The sequence below is a fragment of the Papio anubis genome, chromosome 5, assembly GCF_008728515.1.
Source record: "Papio anubis isolate 15944 chromosome 5, Panubis1.0, whole genome shotgun sequence".
Classification (NCBI taxonomy): domain Eukaryota; kingdom Metazoa; phylum Chordata; class Mammalia; order Primates; family Cercopithecidae; genus Papio; species Papio anubis.
The window spans coordinates 60,920,551-60,945,572 of record NC_044980.1 but is presented as its reverse complement, the minus strand read 5'-3'; the positions used below and the strand labels follow the sequence as shown (position 1 = coordinate 60,945,572).

Genomic DNA, 25,022 nt, shown 5'->3' with positions numbered 1-25,022 from the left:
TAATAGGTCAGGGTGAGATTCAAGAACATCAACTTCCGCTAGTAGAGGAAGAAATGACATGAAAGGCCTATCATCCCCTTCCTGATTTCTGGGGGATAGCGGGATCCTTCCAGGTCAGAATCTTCAAGTCAAATGTTTTTAGGTAAGGAATTTTTTTTTTTTTCTCATTTAAAGAGAACTCATTCTCTTTTGTATTTGTTCATGAACTTAAGGCTACATTTCCACATGCATGCACAAAAACAGAATATGCTGACAAAAATATGTATGTATGTATACATGCCAGTTAAGAACATGTATACCACGCCTGTAATCCCAGCACTTTTGGAGACGAAGGTGGGAGGATCACTTGAGCTCAGGAGTTCGAGACCAACCTGGGCAGTATGATAAAACCCCATTTCTACAAAAAATACAAAATTAGCCAGGCCTGGTGGTGCTTGTCTGTGGCTCAGCTACTCAAGCAGCTGAGGTGGGAGGACCACTTGCGCCTGGGAGGTGGAGGGTGCAGTGAGCCCAGATAGAGCCATTGCACTCCAGCCTGGGCAACAGACTGAGACTGCATTTAAAAAAAACAACAACAAAGGAACATATATACATTATTTCTAATGCTACGTAGACCTTTTGTGTACATTTGTATAGACAGATCTACACAAAAGTACTCCCATAAATAAGAATACTAATCAACAAATTTCAGTTTAGACTGAATAACCCCTCCCCCACAAACCCTTGGAGGGGGGAATATCTGTATATACTTAAAAACAAAAACCTCACAGTAGATAGCAAAATTATTTGCTATAATTTCAAAAAGCACATAAAACTTCACTTAGATCATCAAAGAAACAACAATGTTATTAATCATCAAGTTTCAACTCGTTCCAGTCTTGGACATTAGCTCTCTCTTACAATCAACACAATGAGATTCAGGTCATCAATCTTCCTCAGAAAAGAAGTTGTAATATTACTCTTCAGACCAATTCTATTATTTCCTTGATTTCCTTTACCCTCACCACATCCTGTCAACGTATGGAAATATCCACAGTCTAGTACCACTGCAGCTTCTGTTGCACTATCCTTTCCTAATTTTGGCCTCTGCTGCACTGCCTTATTTCTTGTACATGAAACAACCTCCTTCACTTGGTTCTGAAAGTGCCTTACTGTAAGTCCTTGGATAAAGGCAGTAAAACCAAATTCTAAAGGAGATTTTGCAAACTAAGGATAGACAAGTATACACTAGTATATCTGGTGTATACCTGTTCACTAGAATCTAAGAAAGAACATCCTATTTTTCCTCATTCTTTGAATCTCCTTGATCAACACACACAAACACACAAAAAAGTAAACTGAGCCTGCTGGTAAAACAATGGACAATAAACTGGTTCCTTTTCCCTCCCCCAAATCCTTTCTCCTTCTTTAAAACCCCAACATACACAGATATACTCTTCCCTCTCTGTTCTCTCAAGGCATATGTATGAGTACATATGTACATATAACATGTAATTAGGATCCACTATATATATTTTCACATTTCAACAACAGCCCCCTCCGTACCTTAAAAAACACAACAAAATTTGTAACTTTAGTAATGATCTTTAGGGTACTTCCAATCAAGATGGTATTGCCAAGTTTGCATTTTGAGGTTCCCTTTATACCAAAGAAATGACAGATAAAGAAAATCAAAAGGACAAAGCTATGATGAAAAATAAGAGAGCTTAAGCAAAGTACTGTAACTGAAGTTGAAACTGCATGTTACTCCTGTGTTTCAGGTCCAAAAGTGGGCAGAGGAGGCTCTTATCACCAGCAATACCAAGGACTCAAAGTGTTCCTTTGGACACATGGTAGAAAAATAGGGAACTGTGCGAAACTAAGATCTGGGGTGTTGTTCCCCAGACCTGGAATAGACTGGGAAAAGAAAACAAAAAAGCTGCAACTTGAGCAATTATTTTCAGCATAGTCACTAAGTATGTTCCCTTTTCTCGACATGAAGAATGAAAACAGCTTTTGTCACTTCTACATAAAGACTAGTTTACTCTTAGAAAAATCTGGAATAGAGTATCTTTAGACACAAAACTAATTTCTAAAAATAAAAATAAGTTCAAATATTTAAAAATTAAATATCATTAGACAAAATTTCATTCTCAACTACAGAATTACAATTAGAACAGTATTTAATGGTGATCACACTTCAGGTGTACACTACTAAAATTTCTAAATTCTGATATTTTGACAAAAACTCATCAACTCTTAATATTTTAAATACAAAACTAAAATAAAATTTAAATATGACAGCAGAAATTCTCACCTGTGCTTTGATTGTGATCTTTTCCTTCTAGAATGTGATTTTGAGCTAGACCTGGATTTTGAGCGAGTATGGGAACGAGATCGACCGCCTTTTCTTTCATTGCTCTTTCCAGACTCTGGGAGGAAAAAACCACTTTGCAGTGTAAGCTCAGAACAATTAAAGATCCCAGTTAATAATCAGGCACAAGTGGAATGTACCACATATAGTGCAAGGGGCCTACTCTCTGTACATCCTCCTCCTTCAGAAACATCCAAGAAAGTCATTGCATAAACTCGTTGAGTGCAGCCACCCTGCAGCAGTACATATAAACCAGATGATTATAAACAGCTGTTCGTAATATTATGTTGCTGCCGTAACGTACGATTATAACATGTCTGTAATTCCTGTGACAGTGATTTTAAGTCCTTTCTCCACTTATTCTGCTAGAATTGAAGCTTAAATTCCGAGTGTTGATTTAGAAAATCTGCTCAAATGTAAACCACCTAGATGTTTTTAGAATGGGTTTTTAAATTATTTTCATTAGCAACACAAAAGTTTGAATAGGTGTTCCTTTACCTTGCTAAAATACAGTAGCTGTATTTTTTTCTAAATCACGGGCTCTCTTTTCTATTTTCAAAATTAAAATGTTGAGGAAAAGTAAACCTGCCGAATCACAACATCTTAAATATATTTACTCTTTTTAGCCTTGCAATAACATTTTTGCTTTCAGCAAATCATTTTTGAGCACTGATTTTGCTATGAAAATTCAGGGCTGATTAGCTCAGACTAAAGTGCCTCAATTCAGTATCACGGAAAAGAATAAAATATGTGCTAAGTTTTTCTTTGACATGAGTACGCTACTTACTATTTCTTGAGTTTCAGTCTTCTTGTTTGTAAAACGAAGAGACTGAACAAGATGATTTCTAAAATTCCTTCCAGTTCTAAGATTCTATGATCTTTAAACTATGACCTATGTAACAACGTTATGGACTTACCTGGTTCAATAGCTGCTGAGATAAATGACTGAGCTTCTCGTACTCGCTTCATTACTTCTTCTAACTCCTTAGCTGCAGCCTGAGGTGTCATCTCAGGGGGTTTTACTATTGCATTGTTGGAGTGATTTATTCTAAATTAAAAATATTAGCATATCACAAATACACACATTTTATAAAACAAACATTTATATGATACACATATTTATAAATTTGAGGACATCTCAGAAGCACATGAGAATGATATAAATACAGAATACCCAAAAGCAACCTCAAAACCATGATTAATCTCTCATCCCCACTTCCTATCATTCCTTGCTAATATAACCAAAAACGGCAGAAAAAGAAAATTGGACCCTAGCTAACTTAATTCAAACAGACAAGATTAAGTGCTTTTCCACAGCTCAGAATTAAAATAAATTAAAATGCTGATACCAATATGAAAATGAATTATTTGTATTTTCAGATCAAAAGATCTTATTGATATCCTGTACACTCTAGAAGAAGTGAAAGCTATCTGTATATTATCATATTATGTACATCATTGTAACCAACCCTGAACCATGGCTGAGTCAGACATAGCTTTGAATGTACAAGGCACATTCTTCCTCTACGAGATAAGAATGCCTTCTCTGATGCACATGAATGGATGTCATGTGTCTTGCTTTACCCCTTCCACACTGAGAAGACAAGTACCCACTAACAACAATTAGTTATCATTTAACAGAAAAATCCTGATCAAATTGTGTAACTAAAGCAATCTATGAAATTCAAGCAAAACTATATTTGCCTCAATAATCTGCATGAAATAGAGTATCCGGTCTGGAGTTCATCTCGAAGGCTATATCAACGTTTTACAAACAAGGATGTAAGCAAACCTTAAAAGTCAAAATGTCTGGTTTAAAACACTTGTGGGCACTTATAATTTCCTTCCGGAGATTTTGAATTTACCACAGTTATTACTGGAAGTACTATAGTTCAACCTACATGTTAAGTTGCTCAATTAAGTCTAGAGTCATAATGTAAAACTAACCTGATTTATTAAAGTCTATGGAAAAAGACCTACAACTGTTGTGCAAGGCATATAAATAATGTTAACATTGAATTAGAACCTAGAAAACAGAAAATGAGAAAATAAATGTCTCTAAATAAAGGAATTTAAAGACTAAAATGGTAAGTATCTCATGTATTCATTTATACTTAACACAAAGTCTTCCTTTTCACAAATTGCCAATTACTATTAAAAAGAAAAAAAAAAGCCTTAATTACATCAAAAATACTTTAAATTTTTTCAAAATCATTAAAATTTCTTTGTTTAGGATTTCTTACTTCAGTGGCCTGTCTCCAAACATAACTCCATTAAAAGCAAGGGCCCTTGGTACAGAATTTTGGTCTGCAAATTCCACAAAAGCAAACCGAGTTGGCTGAGTCTCATCACCTGCCATCCGTACAAACTTCACTTCTCCAACTTGTTTAAAAAATTCAAGTAGCTGATCAGCTGTCGTTGTCTAAGGAAACAAAGTGACACTTTGATAAAATACATCCATTTAAAAAATCAGGTAAATATTACTGTATCCACTGATACGATTTTTAAGAAGAGAAAAAGAATAAGGGCTACTGCTGCTTTGTTTCTTCCTAAATTAGTTACCTGGGAATTCAAATTTCCAACATAAACCGTTCTCCTAATTTCATCTATTTTGGAAGGATCCACGTTTCCCATAAGTGGTGGCTGTGGTATCTCTCCAAGTGTTGCAATGTTGGGGTCTAGTGCTGCTGCTGGTATAGCTCCCAAACTGCTAAGTGAAACACCAAGCTATCGAAAGAAGAAAAAAAAACACACAGAACACATATTTTCTATTAGTATCCAAAGCTACCATTCTCTAATCTTGAAAAGAATGAACTCAACAAGAATGAAAGGAGACTAGGGACTCCAAACTTTAACTCATATATATGTCTGACTTATTAAAATTAGGTCACATTAGTTTTAAATGTAATTCAAAATATATTTTACTGTCTGGATATTTTAGCCACTTTTAAACTTGACCCTAAAAAACAGGCTGTTTCTCATTACTTGAGGTAGCTATGTTCTATAGTTTCCACAAACAATGAATTATTGAATATTGAACCATTATTCCCAGGGAAAATACAGGGTGAAGTTCCTATGAGCCTCTAGTCACATTTACATTAACTAATAAAATATTTAACCTTATTTTATATGTGCTTCTGTTTAAAGACACCTTATCTGTTATATACTGTCGATTCATTAACACTGAACTCACAGCCAGCAGCACCACAACTCAGGCCTGAATGAAGCTTATCTAATACATGTATTTAATATTTTCTCCATGAGGCACTTCACAATCTTCCTGTACTTAGGAATACTAGACAGCAGTTTGGCACCACACTTGTGGGCCCATCTTAACAGTGAAATCACCAACAAAAAGTACAATTCGAAGAACATAGCACTAAACAGACTACGTGCCTGTTTACAGCCTGAGTGCCAAAACAAGAAGATTTTGACCTCCATGCATATAGACGAACCCAAATTTTTCATCACTCTGTGTATGTCCACAAATGACCACAAAAGTGCTGCAACTGTTGATGTGGGGTTTCAAAAAAATTTTACTTACTAAGTGAATTCAAAAATACAGAATTCACAAAGAATGAGAATAAACTGTACCTTGGTCATTGAAAAACACAGACTATGCGTTCCTAATAGTCAACAATTATCATAGCATCGAATTTAACTGAAGTAGTAACTTAATCCTCATATCAACCCTAAGAAATGGATATTATTATCATGCTGAAAGTTTACCTAAGAATATATATCTAAAATATTGAGCCCTTATTTATGCCATGGTAGGAAAAGGACAAAAACCTTAAAAACTTTGAATAATCTTTCTATAACTACTAAATTCAATTTTTACTTTCAGCATTAAGGAACGTATTATTTTTAATGTGAACGTAAACTAGAAGAAATACAAGATCTCAGAATTTGAAAGCAGAAAAAAATTTTTCAGAATTAAAAGAGCTTTCAAAAAAAAAAGACAACTCTTTTCATTTCCACTTTGCTATTAGAGAACATTTTGACCATTAATGACTATATATACAAACATGGCGCAGAACTAAGATTTAACAACTGTTAAGTAACGGCACTTCCTAAAGGTGAAAGCAGAAGTTTAAGAAATCAATGTCACTTATTATCGCAGCAGCCAGTCTGATCTTTTTAAAACATGTCAAATCATGTCATATCCCTGCTTAAAACCCATGAATGGTTTCTAATTACCTTAAGAATAAAATTCAAACCCCTCTTTCGATGGTCTAAAAAGCCCTATGATAATCTGTGTCCTATCTATCCCCTCCAATCTCAAACACTCATGACCCTCACTCACTATGCTTCACCCATACTGACCACCATTCTGTTCCTTGAACACATAAGTTCAATTAAAAAACATTTCCCCCTAAGAATCAGAATGTAGGTCTTTAGCATAGCAATGTTATGTAAAAACTACAAATCTAAAATTTTGCACTTCAAAATTTCAGGAACCACTCTTACAATCTAGATAAATTAACTACAATCACATAGTTCATTTCTTAATTCAATCCCTATCCAACACCACAAAGCTAGATTCAACTTCCAATTAAGGAGAGCTTTCTATTTTGCTTTAGGTTGCCTTCTGAAGAAAAATGGCACTTCTTTTAAAATAAATATGGCCAGAATTTTTTAAACAAAAACCAAGAGCCAGTAACAGTAATATCCTTTTTAAATCCCACTTGGAAATCACTAAGGAAGCATTACTAAATTATGATTTAATTCTGCATAGTTAATGGAAAAATATTTTGCCATGTTTTCACCTTATCACATTTTCTCAATATCAGACAAAGGCCTATTTTTTCCCATTACCAAAGTTGTGGATTATTTCACATATTTTAAATGGACTTAGTCCTCATTAACTGAGAAATACAGTTACCTAGATAATCTATGCTATTTAAAATATTGAGTTTTAATAACTGATTTTCTAATGAATAATCTATTTGGATTCTCAAATTTAAATGAATCCCCTATTACTTCAGGAGTAAATCCAAAACACAGTTTAAGTCAGTGATAAAGTGAAAAAAAAAAAAAGTTTAAGCAGTGATTTTTGAATCCTCTCCATTTAAAAAAAAAAAAAAAGATCCAAATGCAAATAATTTGAAGCTCTCTATTCAACTGGTCACATAGTTTAACGTTCACCTCTTTCATAAGAGGGCTTATAGTACTTACAGTAGTCAAAGGATTTGGGGTCGGTATTGGAAGCAATCCTGCACCAGGCATCAGACTTGTCATGGTTGGAGCAGGAGCCAATAAAGAGAGGGCTTTGGATTCCTCTGGGATTTTACCTGCAGAGGCAAGTTCCAAACATTACAAAAAGCAGAAACACCACACAAACTTTACACTATGATTTTATAATTACCCTTGCAGTTAAAAAATAATAATAATAAATGTATCTATCTATCAGATCCGTATAAAGAAATAAATAAGAACTTAAGTCTTTCCTTTTATCCTGCTCTACTAGGAAAAATAAAAGTGAGCAAAACTTCAAATATTAACAATCTCATTAATGGAATATTATTTTAAAAACTGAATAATGTAGACAATTATTTAACACTTTGAGCTATGGGTCACCTGTACTGGAAACTTAATGTTCATGAACCAAACGATATCAAGCATGGACGCTTTCCCAGGACGGTGTTTTCGCGGTGATCGAAAGTTGTGTTACACATGACAACCGTTCGTGTTGGCTGCATCACTAATAGCACACAGAACATCAGATACAGAAAAGAAGAACATTTTTTAAAGTTTAATCCCCAGAAATGGCAAATAACCAAATTAGTCAAAAAAAAGAAAAAGAAAAAACAAATATGTGCGAATTGAAATTTCTTAATGAGTGCCCCTATCCTGTTACTGAAACTACCTATTTGTGATGCAAACAATTTTGATAACCCTCCAACAGATTCCATTTAATTTCAAATAGAAAACAAAAACTTACTCCATGTAATCAACTTCAATGTAAAAGAAAGCCTACATCCATTCAGTTAATAAGGCATCTCACCAACATCGGAGATGCCTAAAAGAATTCAGTTCCAAAAAATTTGCCTTGGGAAACTACTAAAAATGTTTTAGGAAACAAAAAAGTTCCCTGGTTTCAGAAAACTTCTTAAAATATTAACTTTTAGAACCAATTTATGTATACTTATCTGAAGGGGGAGGTTAATGCCTTAGAGCTTGCTTAAAAACATTTTAACTGCCTAATAAAAATAGTAACACTAAAATAATCTAATAACATTAACTAGGAAAAAAAAATCCCTACAACCTAAAAAAATGAAAAACTTACTCTGAAATAAGTACGATTTGTCATATTCATTTCTGAATTCTAACCAATTACTTCTGATAAGGACTGCAACTTTCTCATTATTTTTCCTTATCCCCTTAGGCAAAAAAAAAAAAAAAATTCTTAAATAGTCGACTACATGTGGATATATTTAGAAGAACACTCAGGCGGTAGCTGGTGAAGCATTTCCATTATTAATTCTCCAAAAGTGTTTTAAAAGACAATGTACAAAAGCATGCTAAACTGAAATATAGCATATGTAGTAAATTTTCACAAGCACCATGCCTGGTTTCAGTTGTAAAAATATTTAAAACAACCAGATGTGCAGAGATAAATCCCTAAACAATATTATCTGAATATATCTCTAAACAGGGATGGAACTCAAGTCAGAATTTAAAACTTGATTTAAATAATGGCTATGCCTTCTTTATAGGAAGCAAATAAAAATTACATTTTATTAGCTTTAGCAAATGCCTACTATTTTCTAACTTTGCAGCTTCTAAGTTTATGTTATTTTATTAATTTCAAAAACAAAGTTATCTTTATTATTTCAGTATAAATTCTGGAGAACAGATTTCTTAACATGCATCAACAAAAGGCAGGTGGGCCTTATGGAAAACATCAAATAATAATCTGCTTTATATGTATTAGTTATTGATAGTAACACATGTATTTATATATACCCACATATACACTATACTATTTATATTGATTTCACCTGTTTTATCTGTTATAAATTGGTATCTTAAAAGGTTTGTAAAACCTGCACATTCTTGATAAATTGAGGTTTTGAGGCAGAAACTCCATCTTCACTACCTTAATGTATGCACCTAAAGAAATTAAGAGTTCTAATCTAGTAATGTTCCAAATTTAATATCACTTGTCCATTAACAAGCAAAACTACCTATTGAAGACATTGTAGAAAGACTATACAAACAAAAAGGTATTCAACACCGGCCAAAAGTTGACTACTTAGTGTTATGAAGTCTTTTACTTTTAGCTTAAATAAAATATCAGTAGGTTGTCAGACTCTCTCACTGCCTTTCACAAGAGTAATAAACTACTATAAATGTGTAACTCCACTATAAGCACATTTTTAAACAAATTAACTGTTAATTACCATTCTAATTACTCTATATACTTATTCTAATTACCTAAAGGTAATGGTAAAAGTACTTTAAGAAAAAGCTCCATTGCTTAATTTCCAAGACAGAATTCTACCAAATTTACCCTCCAAATAACAGAGTTTATAAAAGTATAAAACAAATAAGCATTTAGCATTTTTCCCAAACTATACTCCTCAAAATCAACTGAGGAAAACATCTCTCACTGTATTAAAGTAATAGTCCTAATCTCAGAATCCATTTAGAAGCTAAAAACCTCTGAAAAATATTCAACGAAAAATTCAAGCTAACAAAAACCTACATGCAAGTAAGCTTCTCAAATATCCATTCCCCACATAGGCAACAAAGTCTTCGTAAGTCAAGGAAATAAGTTCTATAATAAATAACCATTATAAAAATGAAAGGCTCTTCTCCTCTACTCCCAGATTGTTATATTTACTTATTTTCCTTGACGATTTTGTATGCCTAAAATTTCAGGGGGAAGGACAAAAATTAGAAGCTATCAGTTTTTATGAGAGATGTATACTAGGGGGAAAAAAAAACAGTGGAAAAATGTTGCACTGAGATCAGAAAGTGTTCCTGAGATACTTATCAGTGTTTTAATGTTTCAAGAACAAAATGTACCTTATCAGTCCATACACACGAATTAAGACTCACACTGAGCTTCACAACACTGTATCCTAATTTACCACATGAAAATTTGCTTTATCTTAAGGTTGAGCTCTGCTAATCATCTCCCAATATAATTTGCAACACGTTATGAACCCTTAATGAAATACCATTTACAAAGAACTGGGAAAACCAGTTCACAAGTTAAAGTGAAAGAGATTTAACAAAACAAAAACAAAAACAAAAACAAAAAAAGGGACAAAATAAAGAAAAAGAAATGAAATTAAAGTAAAACAATAAAAAACAGAGACAGGGCGTCCATCTTCTGCGGTTCAGACTCCGATCTCATTTCCCCAATGAAGATTTCACTTGACGGCAGGTTTAGTGGCATGGCAAACAATGCCTAACTCAGGCAAGTGTAACAGGTCTGCCTTGGCCAGTCTAGTCATCTAATAATGCACAAATATCACATAGAGAAAACATACAAAACCAAATTAATAGTCAAAATCCATCTACTAGAAAATGTGGACATAAAGTTATGACTGATGATTAGGCTGACACCCTTGTTATGTTTGACCGTATCTTTTTCTACGTGTTAACATTTATAAAAAGAAATCTGAAATGCACGCAACAACAAAAAGAGGTCATATTTGGACAAGTATAATGAAAGCATATTTTATTTTGAAATGGCATGTTTTATTAACAAAGGCTAAGGCTTAATATGCATGAAACTGTTACACATCAAATGTTACTTTTACAACTTACAATCTTCTCACATTACTGTCTGCACTAAAAAACAGCAATTCAAAGAAACTGAAAAAACTTCTTAAAATTTTTTCTATGGTTTTTCTCACTTATGATGCTGTTTGTTCAACATCAAGGAAAGGATGCAGTCAGTGAGGTCAACAGAACACTGCTTGCTTATAGCACCACAGCACATCTCCTCTTACAGTACTCCACTGGAATACTTTCCTTTGGTTATTTCACACTCACTCTGCTATCTCTGCTATCTTTTTTAATACAATAACGCACTATTTCTTTGCTTGTAGTGCATAATCAGACTTTTAACAGCTCACTGTGAAATTCTCAAGGTTCCCTAAATTCATCTCTGCTGTATTTAACACAACTAATGAAAAACATATATTTGAATGTTTCACCAATACCAATTGCAGGTTAGTGTTTTAAAATATTTACTTACTTATAAATTGCAATAAAAGTATGCTTAAATTTTTCTGTTCAAAAACGGTAAAACTGTCCAAGTTATAATATTAAAAATATTAAAAAGGTACATCTGACTGTGCATTTATTCATCTCTATCAAGTAAAATAAACAATAAAAGGGACATCTACATACCCATAATCTTGAACATTTATAACAAAATACAGTAGGGCTTCTCAGATATATGAAAGATTCTATGGGAATATAGCAGTTTCCAACCAAGCAACACTGATAAAATTATTCCTTCCAATTAAGTAATAAGCTAACATAATAAAAGATCCTGTGTTATTGGTGGCATTAATTTTCTGATATAATTAATATTCCACTTTAATAAACCTTTTACCTGATTTCTTTTTTCCCAGGCAGTTTCTCAGTATGAAATTTCACTACAAAGTTCGTAGAACGAAACCATTAACCAGCTCCTTTCCCACCTCACCAATCTGGAGCTCACTGTAGCCTTACAGATCAGCAGATAAAGATATATTTGGCCAATAATGAACTTTAATCCATTTTTATCTTCCTTACCTACTCTAACCCCCAAGCATGGGAAAGACACTTCCAAGTTTATCTGAAAAATACTGAGAATGTCCTATTCTGGGACTTCAAAAATGCCAGCCTGGTACTCACTATATTATATATATAATAATGATCTCATAGTAACAATTAAGGTAAATTATCTTAAGAGTGTACTTGAAAGTATAAATTACAAATGTTTTTCTTATAAATATCACTTAACCCCAATTTGCCAAAATGTGTACATTGTTTTCATTTGTAATAGTATTAATGTTTTTGTAATGTTTTTGACGTCCCAGAACAGGCATTCTGAAATACGCATAAAACCTTGAAAGCGCAGCAAACTGCTTATTATATGTTATTTTAATGGTAGCCTGGCCACTAAAAGAGGTTTTAAAAATTACATATGAAAGCCCATCAAACTGTTTCCCATAAACTTTTATGTTTAAAACAGTTTCAGTTACAATCATCCACCGGAGAAAATCTACTTAAAGACATTTTAATTTATAATAACCCAATTCTAAAATCCTGTACACACGCTAGTCAGTGCTCTGAATAAAAGTTTATTACACACCAGAAGTGTCAAAATTCAGCACAGTCTATTATACGTGAGTGGCTCTGTAAATAGAAGTTACTAAAAAATATTAGTAATAATTAGTTCTTAAAGCAGTTTAGGTCATAAAATTTAATGGATACTTTAAGGCCTTTGTTCCTATCTTCAAGAACTATTTCCTTTATGGAGGCTTTGGAAAATTGCTTTTCTTTTTTTCCAACACTCCTCCTGCCCCTTTTTGGGGCCAATAAAAGAAAAAATTAAATTCCAGTTGCAAAGCAAACAATTACACTGAATATAAAATAATGATCTCATAGTAACCATTAAGGTAAATTACCTTAAGAGTGTACTTGAAAGTATAAATTACAAATATTTTTCTTATAAATATCACTTAACCCCAATTTGCCAAAATGTGTACATTGTTTTCATTTGTAATAGTATTAATATTGAACACACAGGGTATATGCTTAATTACACATTTAAAGTAATTTCCCATATCAATTTTTTTTTTAATTTCAGAAAGCTTTCTTTGCAATCTGCAAATTGACTACAGAAAGCCAAAGCAAACCAGAAGCCAATTTATGAATGTTAAATCGTAAAATCTCAAATGTACATAAGTCATAAATTAACCATTTTAATAATACTATTAGGTAAAAATGTTTACCTTCTCCAAATTTCATTCTTACTTTCACACACACACCAAGAGTATTGTCTACTTGCCAATCTCTAGGAAAGCTAAAGGCAATAACAGACAGGACAGAAATTAAAATAAGAGGAAAAAAGTGAGATACCAACCTTCTGCACAAGGAACAACTATCAGAGCTCTGTCAATAAAAACCGTGTTAGTTAGATGCTGGGCCACGCCAACACTTGATGGATCACGAAACTTAACATAACATACTTTGGAGGAAAAAGCAAGAGGTGCGTTGCTGCAAGATAAAAAGAAAAACAATTGAACTAATAAACATTTGCTTGGTTTTATCATTTTCACTTAAAATTTCTTTCTTAATCTTTACATAATCTTACGAAATTAAGACTTTAAAACTTTTTGTTGTTAAGGATCATTAACACATAAAATAGTGAAACTTAGTCATTTAATGGTGATTTGTCTACCAAGACAGAAGGCAATCGAGGCAGGCCTATTGCGTTACTTCTAAAACTTGGAACTCGAATCAATCCTTAATCCGAGTGAAATGTAAAAAAAAGGTAATTTAACCCAAAAATTAACCTAAAAAGTGTATCATATGTAAGCAAAAATCCCTTTATAAAAGCTCCAATCCTCAAGATTTCAAATTTTATCATCATTCCAACGCTTCTTAAATGTGTTTCCCAAGCATTTAGATGACTAAACTTCACAACAGTCTTAGAAACAATCAGGTAATATGGAATTTAAATTAAGGTCTTTTGCATACACCAGAGCTGTACAGTGATATGGTTTTCCAGACAAAAGATTTTACAAACAAAATCTTACATATTTTATAGGCAAAACAGCATAGACTCTAATTGGTCCTACTTGATTCAGTTCAACCCAGGCAGGCCTATAGTAAAAATGAACCAGACAGCACAAATGAAAGGAGCCTTTCCTAAAATGAATACATCCTGTTAGATTCGAAAATACACTATCCTCATGGATAATCATTTTGTCAGCCTATCCATAATTACTTTTCATTAAAATCTGTAATTGTTTAGCAGGACGAAACTAGGTATATATGTAAACTGTAACATAGATTTTATCCTAAAATCTATTTGAAACATTTAAGATTTTTCACACTAAAAAAAGAGAGATCACTTGAAAAATACATGACTTAATAGTCAGTTACTTTTGTTTACAAAACAGGAAAGAAAACCGACTACAATTCTGGAACTAGTAAATGGCAAAGTTAACATCTAACATCTAATCATCTAACTCCAAACTTCATGCAACTGTAATCATTCAACTAATCAAGAATCTTTAAACCATTCTGATATACTATTAAATTAGCAATTCCACAGTCATTTTTAAAATCCAAAAATCCAGATTTCTTTGTAATTATTCACGTTCAGAAACAAATCCATCTTTAAACAATGTAGAATAACCACATTAATAATGGTTAAATTTATATACTTATGCTATTAACCAAACAATGTGATAATAAAATGTATCTGCATTTAGAACTTAAAACTATTAACATTATTAACACAATTAGTAAGGCCAAAGTTGAAAATAAAAGATGTACCTCTTAGCATCCAACTCACTTCTGCCTAAGGGCAACCAATTCAGGATTCACATCAGCCCTCACCGAAAATCCCTCCTTACTCAACCCAATACCTAAGACAAATCAATTTGTGTACTGACACTGAGGTAATCATATCCACATCCAGACTTAACTGACCACCTTTACATGACCAAATCGCCAATTCAGGCCTCTTGTGAGCTCTAGACTCCCAGGTCCAAGTGCCTGCTGGAATATTACACCTTGACAGTCACTAAGTAAGTCCAAAATACATTCATCAACCTCCTTCCTTACCAGTCTTGCCCTCTGTCCCCTATATTCCATATCTCATCATATTACCCAAGTCTGAAAGATACCATCATATTACCCAAGTCTGAAACCTAGGAGTCACTAGAGTGACCGACCTAAGCGCTGCCCACCAACTACTTCCAAAGCTCTTTCCAGGTACACAATAAAATTTCCTTTTTCTGTTCCTTTAAGTTAGGTGTGGCCATGTAACCTGCTTTGGTCAGTTAAATATGAGCAGAACCAACATGTGTCACTATTCTGAAGAAGCTTTGAGAACCACTATTTGGCTCTTTTCCTCTGCCACAATGACTGGCAACATTCAAAAGATGGTTGGGACTCATCAACTTCATCCCAGAATGAATAACCACAATGAATAAAGTTCCCACCCCCACGAATTTAGTCTTAAAAATAGTATTTTGTCAGCCAGGCAGGGTGGCTCATGCCTGTAATGCTAGCACTATGGGAGGCAGAGGCAGGCAGATCACCTGATGTCAGGAGTTCGAGACCAGCCCAGCCAACATGATGAAACCCCATCTCTACTAAAAATACAAAAATTAGCTGGCTGTGGTGGCACACGCCTGCAATCCCAGCTACTTGGGAGGCTGAGGCACAAGAATCGCTTGAACCTGGGAGACAGAGGTTGCAGTGAGCTGAGATCACACCACCGCACTCCAGCCTGGGCAAGAGAGTGAGACTGTCTCTCAAAAAAGAAAAAAAAATTGTCAAACTACAAAGATTTGAAGTTATTTCCAAAACTCTACTTATTCTAACTGAAAAATTATCCTTGACCTTTCTGTCCTCCTCATCCAATTGGTCAATAAATCCTGCTTAGAGTACCTTCTAAATATTTGTCACATTAATTTTTTCATCATTCTCATTACCAATGCCTTAATTCAGACCCTCATCATTTCTCATGTGGATTACTAAACAGCCCTTAACAAATCACACAGCACCCAACCTCAAATCCTTATTAATGGTCTTCCACAAAAACTCCCACAGTGATCTTTCTAAACACTAAATTTCACTGTGTCACTCCACATATTAAATTTCCTTAAAGTACTATTCTGTTCTTGCCTCATCATGTAAATGATGATAACCAAAAATTATACCTGTGGTTCCAACAACACATCACAAACATAAGGATCTTTATATATGCTGTTCCATTTGGTTATGGTATCCTAACTCCCATTTTGAATGCTAATTCCACTATTCTTCAAGGCTCAAATTTCCAAGTCTTCTGGTAAACCATCTTAAGATACCACAATCATTAGGTACAGCCTCCTACATGTGCTACCAAGACGTTCTATATTGCTTCGGCACAGGCCTTAGCATGGTTTCCTTATGTGAAACCCTCAACAGATCCTGTAAACTTCTCTAGCCACAAGTGATTAGTCACCAGTCTCAAGGGCCCATTTCCCTGGCTGACCAGCAACCTATAATTTGGGAAGTCAGGCTCAACCAAATGCACTAGATCAATCAATCAGGTTCTCTCTATTGGGCTGGAAGGTGATTTACAGTAAGCTGTAAGCCAAATGATGAGTACAGAATAGGTATGCAAAGAAATAGAGTAGATAGAAATAAACCGAATTGATAATAAACACTGGAGAGAAAGAAGCAGACAGTCATCTTGATTGCTGATACCCTTTCAGTTCCCAGTCATAGTTCCCATGAGGCCTGGCTGTACTACAATCTTTATTTTTCAATGTAGTGAAATCTTTCTTTTTAATAATAATGTCTCTTCTTGATCTACCTTGGGTAACACTGTTTCTGTCCTTTGTAACCGAAAGCAGTCTATGATTACAATAACCTACTAAAGCCCTAGCAATTCCAACATGAGTAACTCTTTTGCCTCTGAAACCTTCAAGAGCCTGACAGTCATCACTGAAGCAACAATTCCTAAATTGACCAATCCTTTGGTGAAGGAATGTAAACGTAAGAAAGAACTACTGAAAACTAAAACCACATTTCCAAATACCCCTAGTTGAAATCTACTTCATTTCAAATTTAAAACATCCACAGAAATATGCACTCTGAGTCTGGATTGTAATGTAACTATACGTGAAGATACGCCACCAACATTTCACAAGCCTGGGAACTGGTTAAAAAAATGTTGGTCTCTTCTGAACAGCATTATAATGGAAGTATGCATACTAGGTATGGCTACTCCACTAATTTAAGCAATGTTTTTTGTTTGTTTGTTTTTGTTTTGAGACAGAGTCTCACACTGCCGCCCAAGCTGGAGTGCAATGGCGGGACCTTGGCTCACTGCAACCTCCACCTTCCACGTTCATGCGATTCTCCTGCTGCCTCCCAAGTAGCTGGGATTACAGGTGCACACCACCACACCCAGCTAATTTTTTGTATTTTTAGTAGAAACGAGATTTCACTATGTTAGCCAGACTGGTCTTGAACTCCTGACCTTGTGATCCGCCTGCCTCAGCTTCCCAAAGTGCTGGGATTACAGGGGTGGACCACTGCACCCAGCCAATTTTCTTAATTTTCATTTCCAATTACCTTCCTTAAAATAGAATAAAGATCAACTTACATTTACTTTATAAAAATACAAATATTTGGAATTTTCAGGAAAGGTAACACTATTTTATTTTGACCATTATAAACTACAATTATTAGAGTGGCAAGCCAACATACAGACAGCTCATCAAACAAATGTGTACTTGCTTGTGCCCAGGAGTTCAAGACCAGCCTGGGCAACAGAGGAAGACCTTGGGGGAAAAAAACAAATAAAAGCGGGTGACATATTCCATTTGGTCTAAATGTATGTATCTATAGAAACAAGCAGGCCAGGCACAGTGGCTCACATCTGTCGTCCCAGCACTTTAGGAGGCCAAAGCAGGCAGACTGCTTAAGCCCAGGAGTTTGACTCCAGCCTGCGTAACATGGTGAAATCCTGTCTCTACTTACTAAATAAATAAATTAAATAAATAAAATTTTAAAAATAAATTTTAAAAAAGAAAGTAGCAGTACCCAAATTTAGCAGATTTTAGTTTGATCTCATTTGTTGACTTAAGTTTTGGTTTTTTAAAATACAAAATCTTACCAATTTTTCAAAAAAAATTAAAACTTCTCACTGGGTAGTAAACGCAGAAACCAAAGAACCAACTTTTTGGGCATCAATTAAATTTCTTGGCCCTAATGGGTTATTTTGTCTTTTATTAAACATAATAATAGCACTATACAATATTTTTAAAGCTAATGAGGTAATAATATGTCCAATATTTTATCAGTACATTAATATATACATCCTTTAGAGGACAGAGGACCTACCAAAAAAGATACGCCAAAACATGAGCAAAGCATACAGTATCATGTACAAAAATATTAGTTGGTGCATTATTTATAACACGGTTTCTCCACTGGGCTTCAGTGGCCCTATGGATTAGCACAATTCCTCCTGCTTAAGACTACTTATGCATTGCTAACATTTACCCACTAAACGCCTACAGGCCCTCCAATCATTGTTGACAATCAAAAATACACACCTACCAATGTTTCTAGCTAAAATCCACTAATCTGAAATACCAAAAAAAGCAATCAAAATATCCAACAATAGAATTTCAAAAACACACAATACACTCAGAAATTACTAATCTCTAAATATTATTACTATAAATAAAACAGCAATATGGAAAATGCTTATGACAAATTAAGTGAAAAAAGTTTAAAATCACAGTGTATGATTCCTTTGATTACACTATATTACATATGTTACATAATGATAGCACTATACAATTATTTTTAAAACCAATGAGGTAATATGTCCAATATTTATTAATGCATGTGAAAAGGACTGCAGGGAAATACATGGAAATGGAAAGAAGCTTTGATAGAGTGGTGGGATCACAAGTGCTGTTTCCTTTCCTCTATTTTCTATAAAGTGGTTTTAGTGGTTATTTTTTTTTTAAACTAAATAAACTTAAATAAGTAGTTGACAGATTTTTCCATTCTTTCTTAGAACTTTTGAAGACCAGAGAAGTGAAGGAAATCAAGCAAAAAAAATTAACACAGGAAAAATATCTAGTGTAACAAATCAGGATAGGCTTACCCTTCAGGGTTTAGTTATCTGAAGGGGGTCACGGGGAACTTACAGGGTGCAGATAATCCTGTGTGCTGGTTATACAGGTATATGTCTACTTTGTAAAGATTCACCAATCTGCGCTTACCATCTATGCACTTCTCTGTAGGTACATTAAACCTCAAAGAAAAATTTACCGAAAAAACAACAAGGATTTCTTACTTGTGTAAGGAAGTTTTCACAAGCTGCGAGATTGATTTATCGTACAAAAAGTTAATAGTAATTCTACATATTTATCAACTGGCAGCACAAAAAAAGGATGACAAATTGCAAATAAAAATTAATGCTTACAGTGAATGTTCACAAGAATTCCCTAACCTTAAAAAATTCTTAACGTTTAAAATATAAAGATGAAACTCAACCACTGCATCATGCCAAAAGAATTAAGTTTAAAATCTGAATTTTCATATTAGCAACTTAAGTCATTTTTTGTTTTTAAGAGATAGGGATCTCAATATGTTACTCAGGTTGGAATCAAACCGTGGGCTCAAGCTATTCTTTCACCCACCACAGCCTCCTGAGTAGCTGGGACTATAGGTGCACACCACCACACCTGGCTCAATCATAAAATTTAAATGAGAAACTATTTTCACATTCTATTACTGTATTTCCAATATACTTGGAAATATATATATGGAAATAAATATATGAATATATTTCCAATTTTAAAACGATTTTCTACTCGGTTCTAAAGATGTCATAAAATAATTTATGTGACACTGTAAAACAATATATTTTCAATACAACTACTACTATTGCAATTTTTATCCATTTCGGTCCAAATCTGCAAACACGTCTTCTAATATAAGGACCAGGCAATGACAACTTCATTACGAAGCAGAAAACCTGTGAATAAAGCATGTTAATATTGCTTTAAAACATGAATGAGGGATCTAGTATTGCACTTACGGAAAAACTAGTTAAGGATTTTGCCTGGCCTATATACGTTACATGTATGCAATAATTTTGTTTTATGTGTTACAGTTTGTGACACACACTACCGTAATCTTTCATATGTTTAAGTACTTTTTATTCTCTTTGACTTTTAAACTGCAAGTAATAACACCTGATTTCAAAAAAGTAGCCCATTACTGTCAGTTAATAACTGGTAATGTGTTGTCACCCAAACCCAGGTTTCAACCAAATAAATGTTATGTTGATAATGAAGAACATTCTGCAATATATTTCTTCTACCTATGAGATACCTTATTACCACAGCCTTGAAAGCAAGATTTACAAAGGTTCATGTACAAAATATTTTACTGATTGATTCCAATGCCTGCAGGATACGGCACTCACCCCAAATAATTCTCAATTATTAAGAAATGTTCTGAGAGTTTAAATTGAGATGGCTGAAAGCATTTCCAAAAGTTAATTAAAGCAATAATGCCATGGTTAATCAATCAAAATGTATGTGCGTGCACTTATGCAGTATTCTCGTCAAAAATGTACTACCTGAATCTCGTCATGAAGAAATATAAAGAGAGAGATATATATATGCACATATCTCTATATATCTCATCTATATAAACTCAGATTATGGGTCATTTTACAAGACAAAATGAACTACAGAACAAAATGTCAATGTCACAACTTTCAAATGTTTTAAAAGGTGACGGGACTGTACTAGATTAAAGGAGATAACTATTAATACATGGATTACTTGGCATATTCAAGGGAGACAGTATAATTATATACTACATCAAAAACAGACAAAAAAGCATTATTAGAATAACTGGGGAAATTTTAATAATCAACTGTAGCCAAAAAAAGACAAAATGCTCGTGAAGGGAACATGGATGTTCAATGTATTACTCTTTCAACTTTTCTGTATGGATGAAATATTCCAAAACAAAAAGCAGATAAGAAAAACTTAAAAAGTAAAAAATAACCACACAACTTTTACATAGCTATGCAGCAGCACTGTTATAACCTAAGATAGAAAACTAAAGAAAAACAGGTCTAAATGCATCACTAGGAAATAAATCAATTTCTTTTTTAAAGAAAGAAATCTTGGCAATTACCCCTTCCCTCAAAGGATTTTGATATAATGAACAAAAAACAGAGGATCTTAATACTGTAAGATCTACTATCAAAAAAAAAAATGTTTATGTGTGCAAGAATGTGAACAACCTGCAAACCCCTTGCGAGTTTTCTAAATAGATAATATCGTACGAGGGAAATTTTACCATTCCAAAATACACCATCTGGGAAGTGGCCGTGAGCCGTGAATGCCAGCCAAGATCTGGATTTTAAATGTATACGGCAGGGATAACCCTGCACCGACTGACACTTTTTCTGAAAGCTCTGGGACAGTGTGACCTTTCAGGAGGAAAATTTAATCTGTTGCCAAAACGGCGAACAGACATATCTTTGGGAACATGGATGCGCTCGGTTAGATAAATCAAGATGCTAAGTTTTGTGTGACCGTCCTGGGAAACAAATACAGCCCCAGTTCCATCTTGTCATCAGCAGCAGGCTTTCTCGTCAGCAAAACGGCCTGACACCAAGGCCTTAAAAACCGGGCAGTGGCTCACGCGCGGTCTCCGCGATTTTCAGAGTGCAAAAACGCGATGAGGCGTTTGCCATGAGGGCTGTTCCGGGCCCACCTGCGGCCATCTTAAGTTCGGGGGGAAATGAGGAGGAGGGGGCACGGAATTCGAAGACCCATGAGCTAACACAAGTCCCGGAGGCACGGAAAGGGCAACCATTCTAAATCCTTGGTAAGGGCTCCGTGCAGTAGTTAACCCCCCAAATCCGACTAGTAAGGAGACCCGGACGGCGGAACCCGGTGCCGTAATCAAATATGGGCACTAAGGTAAGCCCGGGCGATCACGTGACACGCACCGCGCGCCCGCGTCCGCGCTCTCCCCCACGCCTCGGCTCCCGAGGTCTCTATGGCGCCCGCGCCCCTCCCCCAGCCGAGCTCCAGCACTTACTCCGGGGGGTAGAGCCGCAGCTCCTCGATTTCTCCTAGGAAGGAAAAAAGCGTCCGCATCTGCTCACTGGTCACCGCCGACGACAGATTCGTCACCTGAATCACCGACGTGGGGGTGAGGCCGAAGCCTAAGCCCAAACCGAAGCCGCCGCCGCTGTTCATCCCGACCCCGCTGCCGCTGCCTTCCCGCTCCCCAACGTCTACGACGCGTCAGCGACGGAACCGGGAAAGCGGAGAACGCGCGGCCGCGAGCGCGCTCCCGCTGGCGAATTCACAGCGCCGGGCAGATCTAGCCGCCCATTTCACAACTCCCCTGCTCCCGGGGCTGCGCGCGCCAGCCGGAAGCGTCGCCCCGGCAACCCGGCGGGTCTCGCGGGGCTGCGGCTTCCTGCTCCTGGGTGCCTGGGGCTGTTGCTGCTGCTGGTTTCTCCGCGAGTGTTTTGTTTATCGGTGTTTTTGTTTTCCCCGAAAGTCGATGCGAATCTTGTGCTCCTGTCTACCTGGTTCCTTCCGGTCTCGGACTGGGAAACCAAGCGGCCTGGCCTGGTGCGGGACTGTAAAGGAGGAATGACTCTTGGGTAACACAGAAAAACACTTGACCAAACTATAGGGCATCTTATCACATACAGGCAGCACCCCAACTCCAACTATTTAAAAAAATTGGCAAGCGTCCTAATTGTGAAAAAAACAAAATTTTACAAAATGTGTAGGTTCAGGTTGAATTAAGGAAAGAGGCAGTAAGATGAAGGTTTATAACCTGTATTTACTCGCTCTTTCCACAGGTATTGATGTTTATTGAGTGCTGTGTCCCAGGCACTATGAGGCAAGGGCACGTAACAGACAGTTACAGACAGTTCACATAGAACTTGCAACCTAATGAGAGACAACAGTAGTGAGTCCAGGGCAGCTGCTCCCAAAATGCCCTCCGCAGATCCCTAAGGGTACCGGGACCTTTTCAGTGGGTTGGCAAGGTCAAAACGATTTTCATAATAATATTAAGAGTTTGTTGACCTTTTTCACTTTGTTGACATTTGCACTAGTAACGTGAAAGATTAAACTGCTGACACCTTAACAGCAATCAAGGCAGTGGCGCCAGTCTGTACTGGTAGTTGCATTTTGTATTCTTCACATCATACATTTCAGGTTTTACAATATGCTAGTTTCACTTTAAAAATGTCCTTCATAAAGAACTAAAAATTATATATATATTTTCAAATCCATCCTTGCATACACGCCTTTTAAAGAATATGTGTGAAAAAATGGAAACTACTGCCGCTACATGCCCAAGTGAAATGGTTGTCTCCGGAAAAAGCACTAGTGTAGCTCTGAATTTTCACGGGAAAATACAAATTTTGTTACACTTGTATCCACCAACTTAAGCTTGACAGCTTTCCAGTACTTAGAGACTTTTCTAGTAAGAGAAGCATGATATTAACAATTTATTTTTGACATTATATAATGAAATATGTCAACATTTTTGTGATATTTACAACTTAGTGGACACCTATTTTTCAAATGGCCAGTGGGTGCCGTTACAAAGGCAAAAAGATTCTGGTATGTGCAAGATAGACTGTTGGATTTCAGTACTTAATTGAAGTGGTTTCAGATTCAGTCCACACTGCAATGCAGGCTAAGAAACTACCACATGTAAGTTTGGTACAGTATCAAAGAATAATATCTAGAACTACTTGGAAAGGCTATAAAATAGTTTTCCTTTTTCCAACACCTTATCTTCATGAGATCAGATTTCCCCCATATATTTCAACCAAAACATATCACAACAGATTGAATACACAAAAAACTCACGATCACAAAGAAGGAAACGTCAGACACTGGTCTACTTGAGGGTGGAGGGTGGGAGGAGGGAGAGGAGCAGAAAGTTATTGAGCCCTGGGCTTAATACCTGGATGATGAAATAATCGGTACAACAAATCCCATGACATGAATTTACCTATGTAACAAACCTTCACATGTAACCCTGGATCTACAATAAAAGTTTAAAAAAATAAAGAATACATACATAGGAGAATTCAGCTGTCTTCTATTAAACCAGACATTAAAAAGGTTTGAAAAATGTAAAACAATGCCACTCTTCTCACCAATGTTTTGGGAAAATATTTTATCATAAAAAAGCATCATTTTTGCCTTAGGTCTCAGTTTCTAAGGAAAAAAATGCATTATTTATATTAACAAAATGGGCTTATAATTATTTTTAAATGAATCTCAAAGCACCAAATTTCTCAGGTTTAATTTCTAATATGGATAGTAATAAAAGCATTTTAGAGTCCTTAATAATTTTTAAGAATGTAAAGGGACCCTAAGATCAAAATGTTTGAGAATTATTATTACCATAGGGATAAGCGTGGGGGGATTCAAAGCACACAGGAGGGCCTCTTAAACTGAGTTCTAATGGAAGACCCCAGAAGAAATATTGCTTGAGCTGAATATTGAACAAATAGGAATTACCCAAGCAGGGAGGGAAGGAGGAGCAGTAAAGAGCATTCCAGACGGAGCATGTACAATATACAAAGGCAGGGAGGTAAAAGAGAGCTCGAGTGAGGTCCAGAAGATTCTAAGTCTATTATTGCTGGGCTGAGAATGACTAGAGATGCGTGCACAGGAATAAGCCTTTATGAAGGATATTATTTGTCGTGGTAGAGGTTGCTTTATCATAAGCAGGAAGACCTTGGAGCTGAAGAATGACCGTGATCAGATTCACGTTCTAAAATGATTGGCCATGCGCGGTGGCATATGCCTGTAATCCCAGGATTTGGGGAGACTACTGCAGGAGAATTGCTTGAGCCCAGGAGTTTGAGACCAGCCTAGGCAACAAG

General features: G+C 35.5%; 1 protein-coding gene across 10 annotated transcripts in view; it reads right to left on the bottom strand.

Moving 5' to 3' along the window:
• Positions 1-22,876, bottom strand: part of SREK1 (splicing regulatory glutamic acid and lysine rich protein 1) — a 39,237-nt gene extending 16,361 nt beyond the window's left edge. For 5 of the 10 annotated variants that reach the window (XM_003899750.5, XM_017959599.3, XM_009208533.4 and 2 more), the window contains exons 1-7: positions 22,190-22,876; positions 13,452-13,585; positions 7,532-7,647; positions 4,916-5,080; positions 4,597-4,775; positions 3,271-3,401; positions 2,297-2,411 (exon numbers count right to left, since the gene is read on the bottom strand). In XM_003899750.5, the coding sequence (XP_003899799.1) occupies positions 2,297-2,411; positions 3,271-3,401; positions 4,597-4,775; positions 4,916-5,080; positions 7,532-7,647; positions 13,452-13,585; positions 22,190-22,350 (1,001 nt within the window). In that variant the 5' untranslated portion in view covers positions 22,351-22,876. Of the gene's footprint in view, positions 1-2,296; positions 2,412-3,270; positions 3,402-4,596; positions 4,776-4,915; positions 5,081-7,531; positions 7,648-7,933; positions 13,408-13,451; positions 13,586-22,189 lie in introns of those variants that run through there. The other 5 variants (XM_009208531.4, XM_009208532.4, XM_021939402.2 and 2 more) reach the window with 4 other exon arrangements.
• Positions 22,877-25,022: the final 2,146 nt, after the last annotated feature.